The sequence below is a fragment of the Eubalaena glacialis genome, chromosome 4 (genome assembly GCF_028564815.1).
Source record: "Eubalaena glacialis isolate mEubGla1 chromosome 4, mEubGla1.1.hap2.+ XY, whole genome shotgun sequence".
In the NCBI taxonomy this organism is placed as follows: Eukaryota; Metazoa; Chordata; class Mammalia; order Artiodactyla; family Balaenidae; genus Eubalaena; species Eubalaena glacialis.
This window is the reverse complement of record NC_083719.1, coordinates 179,808,530-179,822,355: the sequence shown is the minus strand read 5'-3', so window position 1 is coordinate 179,822,355 and position 13,826 is coordinate 179,808,530. Positions and strand designations below refer to the sequence as shown.

The following is a 13,826-nucleotide window of genomic DNA, read 5'->3' as shown; positions in this document are numbered from 1 at the left end:
AGCGGCATAGAGCGGCAACGAGGGCGCGTCCGCCGATTCGCCGAGAGAAGCCCCGCCTCCTTCCCGACCCCTCAGCCCATTGGGTAAGGCCCTGCCCGCCTCTCAGAGTTCAAGCCGCGTCTGGGCGCTACAGGCTCCGCCCTTTTCCGCTATCAAGGTGTCACTCAAAGGACGCGCGGAGCAGTGTGCAAGCCACAGTGTGCGGATTTTAAAGCCTTTATTAGTGCGGAATTCGGGGATACAGCCAAACCTCCGTCGTCTTTGCCCAGTATCACGGCACTCTGATGCTCAGGATAACTCCACTGCCACAGCCTCGTCGGGCTGTTTAGGCGCGAGGGGCAACCGGGTGCTGCTTTGCCTCACATGGTAGATGTCACGCCGCTTCTGCACCCCAAAGACGTACACTAAGGCCGCAGCGAGAATCACCAGGCCCAAGATCGTTAACACCCCCAGGACAATGGTGATGGCGATGGGGTTCCGACCTGTGCAGAAAAGCGAGGAATAAATACGTGCGTCTCGGCCCCTCCTAAGCTTGCCCGTCTAGAATAAATACGCCCCGCGTAGGCTCACCCTGAACGTCCATCATCACTGTCAGAATGTCCGTGCCCCGTGAGCTTGCCGCTTGGCAATAGTAGGTGCCACTATAGTTTAACCTGACGAGGAATGGGATGCCGACGGGCACCTTGAACATGGAGCCTTCCTGGAGACACTGTAGTGTGGGGTTCGGGTTGCCCCGGGCCTGGCACTGCAGGATATGCATAGTCCTGTCTTTCCACGTCAAGCGCTGGGGACATTTAGCTCGGTCAATCTTGGGGCCGTCTGTGGGACCACCAAATGATCAGATACACCCGACACACCCGAGGCACAATGGGACAAGGGAGAGACAAGTCTTCCCAAATCAAGGAAGCAAGGGATTAAAGGTCAGAGTGACCTACGCACACAGGACACGCAACTGGACGCTCCTGTTACGGTGCAAGATCACCCCAGGCACCTCGAGGGTGGCATTGCAGAAGAAGGTGCGCCTGTCGTCCTTCGCAGTGGCGTTTAGCTGAAGGTGGGCAGGCTGTCCCGGTGCCGCGGCTGGAACTCCGTCCAGCGTGACCTGGACTCGGGGTCCGGCCGCGCAAGTCACAGTTACTGTGGTCCCCTCGGTGGCGTTAGGCTCGCTCAGTGTCAGGTTGGGCCCCTGGAAGCCTAAAGGCGGGGCATTGCCCAGGAGTTTGATGACCACACACCTCCCTTGGGTCAAACCCCGCCCCCACCCGCCTCCTTCCCCTCGGGGTATCCAGGCTAAGCCTTCATCTACTCTGCAGCCCCCGCCCAGTTTGGGGCGCTCAGGCTCTTCTTCTCGGGTCACTTAGGTCCCGCTCCTCTCCGGTTTAGTCTCCGCCCAATGCCACGCCCCCTTGGGCTATGGAGGCCCCGCCCCTTGCCTCCTGAGCTATTTTGGCTCCGCCCCCTCTTACTATAGGCCTTCACGTTCTCCCGGGTCTCGCGGCTCTCGCCCCCCAAGGTCACGTTGCAGACAATCTCCTGAGTGCCCTCCTGCTCTGCTTTCGCTGTGGCTGTGGCCGTGAGTGTGTCACCGTGGCTCACGACTGTGGCATTCAGCATCTGGTCCCCCAGCGCCAGTTGCACCTGGGCCTCCGATGCTGGGAACAGCCCATCCAGGGTGCAGTCAACGGTCCACAACGTTTCCACCTCCGAGAACCGGGTTACAACGAGGCGCGGGGGGGTCATGGGCATGGCTTGAAAGAAGGGTGGGAGTGAGCGGGAGGAGGTCTCACAGCCGTGGAGGCCCCTTTTCCCATGACACTCATCCTCACAAACCAGGGTCCTTCTTTCCCAGGATACCTTGCGGCCTGGGTCACCCCCTTCCCAGGACACACACTCACAGCCTTCTCCAAAGGTCCCATGGCTACGAGCCTCCCATATGAGGCTACCCATGGCTAAAGGCATGTTTTCCCAAAAGCCCTTGAGGTCCAGGCCACCCCCTTTTCAGGAATCCCGCGGCCAGGGCACCCTTACTCTGGCTCCGCTCATCACCCACCGTCTGCAGTCCCTTCCCTCACCAAAGGTTCGGAGCTTCCTGGGGGCCGAGCTGTTCTGGAACAGTCCCAGCCCTTGGGACCGCAGGTCCAGCTCCGTGCGGCAAGAAAAATTGGCACCATGGTCATCTCTGGTCGCCAGCACCGTGACCGTGACCTTGGCAGGCTCCCCCTTTCCCGCTGGCTGCCGGCCCAGCTCCTTCTCCTCACGAAGCAGCACCACGGTGAGGTGGTCCCGGGGGGCCCCACCGGACACCATGCAGCACAGGATGAGGTGCCTGCACACGGGCTGCCAGGGCGGCAGGGGGGCCAGCTCCACGCGCTCCGGGAACCCTGAGTGGGGGGTATGAAGGGGAGAGTAGAACTTATCAGCCAGCCTGGCAGCCTCCACACTAGGGAGTGGCGAGGAGTCAAGGGTGGCCCAGTGCAGGACTGTGAACTTTGAGTTAATAAACCTCCAGGGCTTAGAAATGTGCTAGTATAAGTGTTTGCTATTATCATTAGCATCATGATTATTATTTCCTGTTTTGTCGGACACCTTGCCAGGCACTGAAATAAAAGTCAGATTTTCTGTTCCCAAGGACCTCACCGTTAAGGGGAAAAAAAAAAAAGGAAGGAAGGGGACTAAAGTTTATGGCCACTTATGATGTTAATAGTAATCATAAAATTTCCTGTTTATTTTGAGTTTTCCTTAGACTTTCCAGATGTCATCCACCTTCATTCACACAGCAACCAAGTGAAATCTCTTCTATTATTCTTCCCTTTTATGGATAGAGAAACTGAGGCCCAGAGAGGTGAGGATGAGGTGATCTGCCCAAGGACGCACAGCCAGGAAAGGGCAGAGCCAGGGTTAGACAGTGGTTTTCCCAAACTCCAGACCTGTGTGTCCACCTTCCTCCTTGATATCAGGTCTAGGAACTCCCCTGACCCCTCCTCCCAGCTTCTGGCCTGGACTCTGGTCTTGGCCTTTCCCAGAGTTTGGTCTAGCCCTCCCCAATCAGTCCCAGCTGCTCAAGGCCTAGGGCAGCCTCTCAGGGTGCTCTGCACAGTCTTGGGGGACTCAACAGCCCCAGGCTGGGTCCTCTCCCAGCTGCAGCTGCAGTGGCCCTCACAGGCACACATACCAAACCCTGGGCCTCCTTTGGGGGAGCATCTCTCAAGCCTGGATCTCAAGCTGTCACACACAGGCCTGCGGACTGGCTGCTATAGAAAATAGTTAACATCTAACTATTTATAATTTTAGAATATTTAACAAGGAGGCCCCCATCTTAACCTCTGGTTAAGGGACAGTGGTATGCTGGCCAATGCTGGTTATGCTTGGGCTCTCTGGGGTGAGATTGGGGGAGCCCCAACATGGAGCATTTGCCAATTTCTGTGGTGTAAATACTTTGGCTGATTTCAAGCTACTCAGTGTGACACATTGAGTAGCTTGAAATCAGCTACTCAATGAGCTGGGAGGAGATGAGCACCATGGGCTCTCATGAGCCAGGACCAACAGACTCCTGCACAGCACTGGACAGAAGCATCTCATGGTCACACAGATGGGGGGACCCCCAGATACATACATAGGCAAACAGATATACACACGCAGAGGTACATGTTACAACAGAAATACGCACAGAGACATATACAGACACGTACTGACACAGACATCCACACATGCTCACACACAGAGATACACAGATACACAGGCACAGATACTGACACACAGACATATACAGACATTCACACACAGAGATATACACAAATCCAGAGACACATACACACAGGCACACACAGACATACAGACAGACACATATACAGACACACAAGTACGCTCACACAGTCTCACAGAGATAATGACAGATACAGAAGCTCACAGACACACACATAGGTACACAAACACGAATACAGACACTGGTGCACACAGGAGGAGCATACACACAGTTAAACATGTACACTACACTTTTCTATGGCTTCACAAAACAGTAGGCACCAAGAGTGATGTACTCTGCTACTTTCTAGTCTAGTGTATTTTTTTTTTTTGGCCACACTGCATGGCTTGTGGGATCTTAGTTCCCTGACCAGGGATTTAATTCAGGCCCTCGGCAGTGAAAGTGCGGAGTCTTAACCACTGGACCGCCAGGGAATTCCTGAGATATTTTTTAAATGCTTATTGGGACCCAAATAAATTAATTCACAACTGCTGCCCTGGCATGTGGTCAAGATGCATCTCTCTGTCTCTGTCTCTGTCACACACACCCACACACACACATTCAGGTCTGAGCTCTGGGTCAGAGCCCGGGTCCATTCCTGCAAACTCAGGGCCCCCACGCCCGCCCCACTCCCCTGCACCATTGGTTATGTAACCCCACTGCTGCCCGAAGCCAGTTCCACCTCCAGGCACAGCCACTCACGGTACACTGTGATGTTAGAGAAGCCTATCATCTGGGAGCCATTGCAGAAGCCAGAGCAGAGGAGCTGGGTGTCACCAGTCACATTGCTGAGATGGAAGGCTGCCCAGCTCAGGCCACTGCCCACCGACTCCTTGAGTAGGGACGTCTCCAGGGAGATGAGTTCAGTGCTGGGGCAATCTATACTGCAATTTACCAAGAGGGACTCTCCGGCAGGCACCACTGGGTTCTGCGGCTCCACTCGCAGCTGGAACTCCTGCCCTTGGGTACCTGCGGTAACAGAAGGAAGCTCTCCTGGGGGTTCCAGTGCCCCCCAACCCACCCATTTGCAGGCTCCACAGTTCAAAACTTCCTCTTGCCGAGATATGGTGGTCTCTGCCTTCATGGTGCTTCAGTTTAGTGAGGAAGACAGATGATGGATCAGGAACCAAGGAGAGCTGGGGGGGAGGCCAGGGGAAGCCCTGATCAAGCCTCTCAGAGGAAGTGAGTCAGGGAAGGCTTCCTGGAGAAGGGGACCACTATGGTCAGTTTTAAAGGGTCAAGGAGGCGTTAGCCAGGTGAAAGGGAAGAGTGATCCTGGCAGACGGAAGAGCATACGCAGAGGTCGAGGGTCCAGATGGACCAGGGAGGGAATGCGTGCATGCATGCGTGCTTGGGTGTGTGTGTGTGTTTAAGTGTGTGGGTGTGTGTGCGTGTGTTGTGCAGGGGGAGAAGAACAAGTCAAATGCAGGGACTGTGCCTCCGGGAGCCCTGAAGGCTGTGTTAAGAGGCCACCACTTTCTTCCGAGGACACTGGGGAGCCCCCTGGCCGATCTGAGTTTAAGAAGTGTTATTGGCACAGCCCAGGCAGCAGGGTGCGAGGCGCTCTGTTCTCCTTCCCCTCCTCCACCAATCCCGCAACTCCAGCCCTCCCCAGGTTGCCGGGCCTCACCTGGGGGCAGCAGACAGCAGACTAGAAGCAGAGAGATGAACGAAGTCCAGCAGGCCCTGGGCAGCGGCCCTGAGGGCATCATGGTGGCCAGCCTGTAGGAGGAAGTTGCCTTAATAAGCAGGCGGGTCACCCAGGGGAAGGAAGCACAGCCACCGCAGTTAAGAATGCAGAAGTCCAGGGGCCACACCTTGCCCAGGCCTAGGGAGGGGCAGGGGGATATTGTGCGGCCCCAGGGGTCCAGAGTTGGGGGCCCAGGGAGGTGGAGGGCGCTGGCCAGTCTCCAGGGAGTCTCAGGTAAGGCAGACCTCAGTCACGGCCCCTCCCCACACCCCCGGCCCCCAGATGAACCCACAGGAAGTGCTAATGCAGTCTTCTTCCTTTGTTTTTAGCACGGGAAAGCCTGGAGGGTGGAGGGGGTGGAGGTGGTGAGACACCTCCTTCCTGTTGAACTTAGGTGAAGGGGGGGATGTTCTGTTCCGAGAGAGGAAGTTAACGGGGGATATTCAGACACTTTCCTTGAAGGGATAGGGTGGGATTTCAAGGCAACATTTCAAGGAGGCAACAATGGGTGGACTTCTAGGCAGGGCTTCACGCAGTTAGCACGAGATCCCAACATTCCTGGGGGCAAATAAGAGATTTGGGGGGTGATAATGAGGGACCCCTAAGATGAGTGAAGCCATGAAAATGAACAGAGCCCACATTTATTGGCGACTTGTGCTAGGCTCTGTGTTGGCTGCCTGGGTGGCTTTTATAGGACCCCTTATCTTTGAAGATCTTGTGGGTGGGGTCCCCCGTTCCCTGTGTGCAGTGCTGAGGTGGAGTGTTTGGGGGACAGCTAAATCCTGAGCCACCGTCTGCCAAGGGTGCTACTTGTAACCGGCTCTTACCCCTGTCCCCCTCCCCCCCTTGCCCTTCTCCAGGTAGCTGGTCTCTTTATCCCAAGAGCAGGGACTTGGCTGGGGGGATGTGGTGGTCAGGTGGGGACTCCCACCTCCATCAGTTCCATCTCTCAGGCCTCTGACCTGCCTCCTGTGCCTCTGATCTGAGCTCCAGAGAGGGACCTTGTTGAAGATCTTTTTTTTTTTTTTTTAATTAATTAATTAATTTATTTATTTTTGGCTGTGTTGGGTCTTCGTTTCTGTGCGAGGGCTTTTTCTAGTTGCGGCAAGCGGGGGCCACTCTTCATCGCGGTGCGCAGGCCTCTCACTATCGCAGCCTCTCTTGTTGCGGAGCACGGGCTCCAGACGCACAGGCTCAGTAGTTGTGGCTCACGGGCCCAGTTGCTCCGCGGCATGTGGGATCTTCCCAGACGAGGGCTCGAACCCGTGTCCCCGGCATTGGCAGGCAGATTATCAACCACTGAGCCACCAGGGAAGCCCCTTGCTGAAGATCTTGATGGCACTCAGCATTCATCCACTCTCCCCATCCCTAAGGCCATACCCCCTCCTCTCTCACCTGGAGTACCCTCCCCAGTGAGGTCTCTCCTCGCCTGCCCCGCCTCCCGAAAATCCGTTTCGCACATGGTGCCCAGAGAGCAACTAAAACCCAAATCAAAATTATTTGTAAATAATATATCTGATAAGGTATTAATATCCAGATTATAAAGAATTCCTACAACTCAACAACAAACCCAATTCAAAAATGGGCAAAGGACTGAAGTAGACATTTCTCCAAAGAAGCTATACAAATGGCCAATAAACAAATGAAAAGATGTTCAACATCATGAGCCACTAGGGAAATGCAAATCAATGCCACAGCAAGGGTCTTCCCTGGTGGTCCAGTGGTTAAGACTCCATGCTCCCAATGCAGGGGGCCTGGGTTCGATCCCTGGTCAGGGAACTATATCCCACATGCATGCATGCCGCAACCCAGAGTTCGCATGCCACAACTAAGGAGCCCGTGTGCCGCAACTAACTAAAGGAGCCCGCCTGCCGCAACTAAGACCCCGTGCAACCAAATAGATAAATAAAAATAAATAAAAATTTTTTAAAAACCACCACGAGAGAGCACTTACACCTATTAGGTTGGCTACTATCAAAAACACAAAACAAAACAGAAAATAGCAAGTATTGGCGAGGATGTGGTGAAACTGGAACCCTCATACTCTGCTGTCAGGAATATAAAACGATGCCAACACTGTGGAAAAAGAGTTTGGTGGTTCCTCAAAAAGTTAAACATAGAATTAAATGATTCAGCAGTTCCACTCCTAGATATATAACCACAAGAATTGAAAGCGAGGATTCAAACAGATACTTGCACACCAATGTCCATAGCAGCATTATTCACACTAGCCAAAATGTGGAAGCAACCCAAATGATGTCCATCAACAGAAGAATGGATAAACAAAATGTGGTGTATCCACACAGTGGAATATTATGCAGCCTCTTCACTAAAAAGAAGTGAAGATCCACCAGAGGGCAGACAGCAGAAGCAAGAAGAACTACAATCCTGCAGCCTGTGGAACAAAAACCACATTCACAGAAAGATAAACAAGATGAAAAGACAGAGGGCTATGTACCAGATGAAGGAACAAGATAAAACCACAGAAAAACAACTAAATGAAGTGGAGATAGGCAACCTTCCAGAAAAAGAATTCACAATAATGATAGTGAAGATGATCCAGGACCTCGGAAAAACAATGGAGGCAAAGATCGAGAAGATGCAAGAAATGTTTAACAAAGACCTAGAAGAATTAAAGAACAAACAGAGATGAACAATACAATAACTGAAATGAAAAATACACTAGAAGGAATCAATAGCAGAACAACTGAGGCAGAAGAACAGATAAGTGACCTGGAAGACAGAACGGTGGAATTCACTGCTGTGGAACAGAATAAAGAAAAAAGAATGAAAAGAAATGAAGACAGCCTAAGAGACCTCTGGGACAACATTAAACGCAACAACATTCGCATTATAGGGGTCCCAGAAGGAGAAGAGAGAGAGAAAAGACCAGAGAAAATATTTGAAGAGATTGTAGTTGAAAACTTCCCTAACATGGGAAAAGAAATAGCCACCCAAGTCCAGGAAGCACAGAGAGTCCCATACAGGATAAACCCAAGGAGAATATGCCAAGACACATAGAAATCAAATTGGCAAAAATTAAAGACAAAGAAAAATTATTGAAAGCAGCAAGGGAAAAACGACAAATAACATACAAGGGAACTCCCATAAGGTTAACAGCTGATTTCTCAGCAGAAACTCTATAAGCCAGAAGGGAGTGGCATGACATACTTAAAGTGATGAAAGGGAAGAACCTACAACCAAGATTACTCTACCCAGCAAGGATCTCATTCAGATTTGATGGAGAAATCAAAAGCTTTACAGACAGGCAAAGGTTAAGAGAATTCAGCACCACCAAACCAGCTCTACAACAAATGCTAAAGGAACTTCTCTAAGTGGGAAACACAAGGGAAGAAAAGGACCTACAAAAACAAACCCAGAACAATTAAGAAAATGGTAATAGGAACATACATATCGATAATTACCTTAAACATGAATGGATTAAATGCTCCAACCAAAAGATCAGAGAAGAAAAAGAAATAAAAGGAATCCAAATTGGAAAAGAAGAAGTAAAACTGTCACTGTTTGCAGATGACATGATACTATACATAGAGAATCCTAAAGATGCCACCAGAAAACTACTAGAGCTAATCAATGAATTTGGTAAAGTTGCAGGATACAAAATTAATGCACAGAAATCTCTTGCATTCCTATACACTAATGATGAAAAATCTGAAAGAGAAATTAAGGAAACACTCCCATTTACCACTGCAACAAAAAGAATAAAATACCTAGGAATAAACCTACCTAGGGAGACAAAAGACCTGTATGCAGAAAACTATAAGACACTGTTGAAAGAAATTGAAGATGATACAAGCAGATGGAAAGATATACCATGTTCTTGGATTGGAAGAATCAATACTGTGAAAATGACTATACTACCCAAAGCAATCTACAGATTCAGTGCAATCCCTATCAAATTACCAATGGCAATTTTTACAGAACTAGAACAAACAATCTTAAAATTTGTATGGAGACACAAAAGACCCTGAACAGCCAAAGCAGTCTTGAGAGAAAAAAAAGGAGCTGGAGGAATCAGACTCCTTGACTTCAGACTATACTACAAAGCTACAGTAATCAAGACAGTATGGTACTGGCACAAAAACAGAAATACAGGTCAATGGAACAGGATAGAAAGCCCAGAGATAAACCCACGCACCTACGGTCAACTAATCTATGACAAAGGAGGCAAGGATATACAATAGAGAAAAGACAGTCTCTTCAATAAGTGGTGCTGGGAAAACTGGACAGCTACGTGTAAAAGAATGAAATTAGAACACTCTCTAACACCATACACAAAAATAAACTCAAAATGGATTAGAGACCTAAATGTAACACTGGACACTATAAAACTCTTAGAGGAAAACATAGGAAGAACACTCTTTGACATAAATCACAGCAAGATCTTTTTTGATCCACCTCTTAGAGTAATGGAAATAAAAACAAAAATAAACAAATGGGACCTAATGAAACTTAAAAGCTTTTGAAAAGCAAAGGAAACTACAAACAAGACGAAAAGACAACCCTCAGAATGGGAGAAAATATTTGCAAGCGAATCAACGGACAAACGATTAATCTCCAAAATATATAAACAGCTCATGCAGCTCAATATTAAAAAAACAAACAAGCCAATCCAAAAATGGGCAGAAGACCTAAATAGACATTTCTCCAAAGAAGACATACAGATGGCCAAGAAGCACATGAAAAGCTGCTCAACATCACTAATTATTAGAGAAATGCAAATCAAAACTACAATGAGGTATCACCTCACACCAGTTAGAATGGGCATCATCAGAAAATCTACAAACAACAAATGCTGGAGAGGGTGTGGAGAAAAGGGAACCCTCTTGCACTGTTGGTGGGAATGTAAATTGACACAGCCACTATGTAGAACAGTATGGAGGTTCCTTAAAAAACTAAAAATAGAATTACCATATGACCCAGCAATCCCACTACTGGGCATATACCCAGAGAAAACCATAATTCAAAAAGACACATGCACCCCAATGTTCATTGCAGCATTATTTACAATAGCCAGGACATGGAAGCAACCTAAATGCCCATCAACAGACGAATGGATAAAGAAGATGTGGTACATATATACAATGGAATATTACTCAGCCATAAAAAGAAATGAAATTGGGTCATTTGTAGAGACGTGGATGGATCTAGAGACCATCATACAGAGTGAAGTAAGTCAGAAAGAGAAAAACAAATATCGTATATTGACGCATATATGTGTAACCTTGAAAAATGGTACAGATGAACCCGTTTGCAGGGCAGAAATTGAAACACAGATGTAGAGAACAAACGTATGGACACCAAGGGGGGAAAGTGGCGGGGGGGTGGTGTAAAAAAAAAAAAGTGGAATTCTGGGTCTTCCCTGGTGGTCCAGTGGCTAAGACAACACACTCCCAATGCAGGGGGCCAGGGTTCGATCCCTGGTCAGGGAACTAGATCCCACATGCTGCAACTAAGAGTTCGCATGCCGATGGGACTTCCCTGGTGGCGCAGTGGTTAAGAATCCACCTGCCAATGCAGGGGACACGGGTTTGAGCCCTGGTCCGGGAAGATCCCACATGCTGCGGAGCAACTAAGCCTGTGCGTGACAACTACTGAGCCTGCGCTCTAGAGCCCGTGAGCCACAACTACTGAAGCCCGCACGCCTAGATCCCGTGCTCCGCAACAAAGAGAAGCCACCGCAATGAGAAGCCCGCGCACCGCACGAAGAGTAGCCCCCACTCGCCACAACTAGAGAAAGCCTGCGCACAGCAACGAAGACCCAATGCAGCCAAAAAATAAATAAATAAATAAATAAACTTATATTCAATAAAAAAAAAAAATGAGTTCGCATGCCGAAACTAAAGATCCCGCATGCTGCAACTAAGACCCGGAGCAGCCAAATAAATAAACAAATAAATATTAAACAAACAAACAAAAGAAGTGAAATTCTGACATGTGCTACATGGATGAACTTTGAAAACATTAAGTGAAATAAGCCAGACACAAAAGAACAAATATTCCACTTATATGAGGTCTCTAGAATAGGCAAATTCATAGAGAAATTAGAAGGATGGGTACCAGGGGCTAGTGGGAGGAGGAAAGTTAGTATTTAATGGGGACAGTTTTTTTGGAAGATGAAAAAGTGCTGTAAATAGATCGTGATGTTGACTATAGAACATTGTGAATGTACTTAATGCCACTGAATCATACACTTAAACCATTTAAAAATGGTTAAAATGGTAACATTAATATTATGTATATTTCACCATAATAAAATAAAGTGACATCCACCTATTTTGGTTTTTTAAAATTTTATTTTATCTATTTTTTTAAATTTATATATTTTGTTTTATTTTTGGCTGTGTTGGGTCTTCGTTGCTGCGCACGGTCTTTCTCTAGTTGTGGCAAGCGGGGGCTATTCTTCGTTGTGGTGCGCAGGTTTCTCATTGCAGTGGCTTCTCTTGGTGCGGAGCACAGGCTCTCGGTGTGCAGACTTCAGTAGTTGCAGCACACGGGCTCAGTAGTTGTGGCACACAGGCTTAGGTGCTCCACGGCATGTGGGATCTTCCTGGACCAGGGATTGAACCCGTGTCCCCTGCATTGCCAGGCGGATTCTTAACCACTGCGCCACCAGGGAAGTCCCACCTATTTTGATTTGTATCCAATACATGAGATCGATTGATTGATGGGCAGAGGAATGGATAGATAGATGGATAGATACATCATGATAAAGTAAATTTAGCACCATGGTAATTGTGGAACCTATGGGTATTCACTGTACTCTTCTTCCAACTTTTCTGAATGTTTGTAATTGTTCAGAATAAAATGTTGGAAAAGAAAAACTGCTTCTTGGAGTATCTGGGTGGCGGCTTGTGTCACAAAAGAAGGGACAAGCAGACCCGGACGGCTTCCCGCCAAGAGGACACATTGCCCTCTGTGAGAGAGACTTGCCCAAAACTGGACACGGAATCTGACCCTCGGTTGGTCAAGTTGAGGATGGAGGAATGTGTTAAACTATGCCACAAGGATGACATCAGACTGGTAAAGTCTACAAGACAAACAGCCTCTTCTTCAACAAATATGTTGCAAGGGGGGAAAAAGAAGAAGAGGAATCCAGAACTTAAAGGAACCTGCCCCCAACCAAAGTCAATGCATGGACCTTGTTTGGAGTTTTATTTGAACAAACTGTACACAAACAAACACCAAATATTGAAGAGACAATTGGGGAAATCAAAACACTCTAAACTATACAATGATATAGAGGAATTATTGTTTAAACTTTCCAGTTGTGATAATGACATTGTAGTTATTGTTTGTGGTAATATCTTTCTAGATAGATATCAAAGTTTTTACAGATGAAATGCTATGCCTTCTGAGATTTGCTTCCAAATGATCCAGTGGCATGGGTTAAGTTGAAACAAGACTGGCCATGGGGTTTCCCTGGTGGCACAGTGGTTAAGAATCCACCTGCCAATTCAGGGGACATGGGTTCAAGCCCTGGTCCGGGAAGATCCCACATGCCACGAAGCAATTAAGCCCGTGCGCCACAACTACTGAGCCTGCGCTCTAGAGCCCTCGAGCCACAACTACTGAGCCCATGCGCCTACAGCCCGTGCTCCTCAACAAGAGAAGCCACTGCAATGAGAAGCCCGTGCACCGCAACGAAGAGTAGCCCCCGCTCACTGCAACTAGAGGAAGCCTGCACACGGCAACAAAGACCCAACGCAGTCAAAAATAAATAAATACATTTATTAAAAAAGAGACTGGCCATGGGTATTAGAAACCGTTGATGCTGGCTGTTGGTTAAGTGTAGGTTCATTACATTATTCTCCTTAGTTATGAATATGCTTTAAATTGTTCATAATAAAAGTTTTAAAAGGTAGCTGCCCGATGCAAACTATTACACATAGTTTACAACAAGGATAAACAACAAGGTCCTGAGATTGGATCAAGATGGCGGAGGAGTAGGACATGGAGCTTACCTTCTCCCATAGATACATCAAAAATACATCTACAGGGACTTCCCTTGTGGTCCCGTGGTTAAGCCTCTGTGCTTCCACTGCAGGGGGCATGGGTTCCATCCCTGGTCGGGGAACTAAGATCCCACATGGCATGCCGCACGGCCAAATAAAAAAAACAATTGACATGTGCAAGGATTCTCACAGAACATCTACTGAACACTGGCAGAATATACCAGGCTTCCAAAAGGGCAAGAAAATCTCCATGTAACTGGGTAGGACAAAAGAAAAAAGAAAAAGAATAAAACAGAGAGAACGAGGTCCTACTGCATAGCACAGGGAACTATATTCAACATCCTGTGATAAACCATAACGGAAAATAATTTTTTTAAAATATTTATTTATTTAGTTGCACTGGGTCTCAGTTGCAGCA

General features: G+C 48.2%; 1 protein-coding gene across 2 annotated transcripts; it reads right to left on the bottom strand.

Moving 5' to 3' along the window:
* Window positions 1-197: 197 nt before the first annotated feature.
* ICAM3 (intercellular adhesion molecule 3) lies at window positions 198-5,776 on the bottom strand. 2 transcript variants are annotated; one of them, XM_061190521.1, is made up of 8 exons: window positions 5,725-5,776; window positions 5,373-5,464; window positions 4,445-4,711; window positions 2,073-2,381; window positions 1,467-1,748; window positions 940-1,194; window positions 571-819; window positions 198-482 (listed from the first exon to the last, which is right to left on the bottom strand). In XM_061190521.1, exons 2-8 carry the CDS (start codon window positions 5,452-5,454, stop codon window positions 289-291), a joined length of 1,638 nt encoding a protein of 545 aa, XP_061046504.1. In that variant the 5' UTR covers window positions 5,455-5,464; window positions 5,725-5,776; the 3' UTR covers window positions 198-288. The 2 variants fall into 2 exon arrangements, with proteins under 2 accessions (XP_061046504.1, XP_061046503.1); XM_061190520.1 differs by lacking the exon at window positions 5,725-5,776 and adding an exon at window positions 5,560-5,716.
* Between the last annotated feature and the right edge of the window lie 8,050 nt (window positions 5,777-13,826).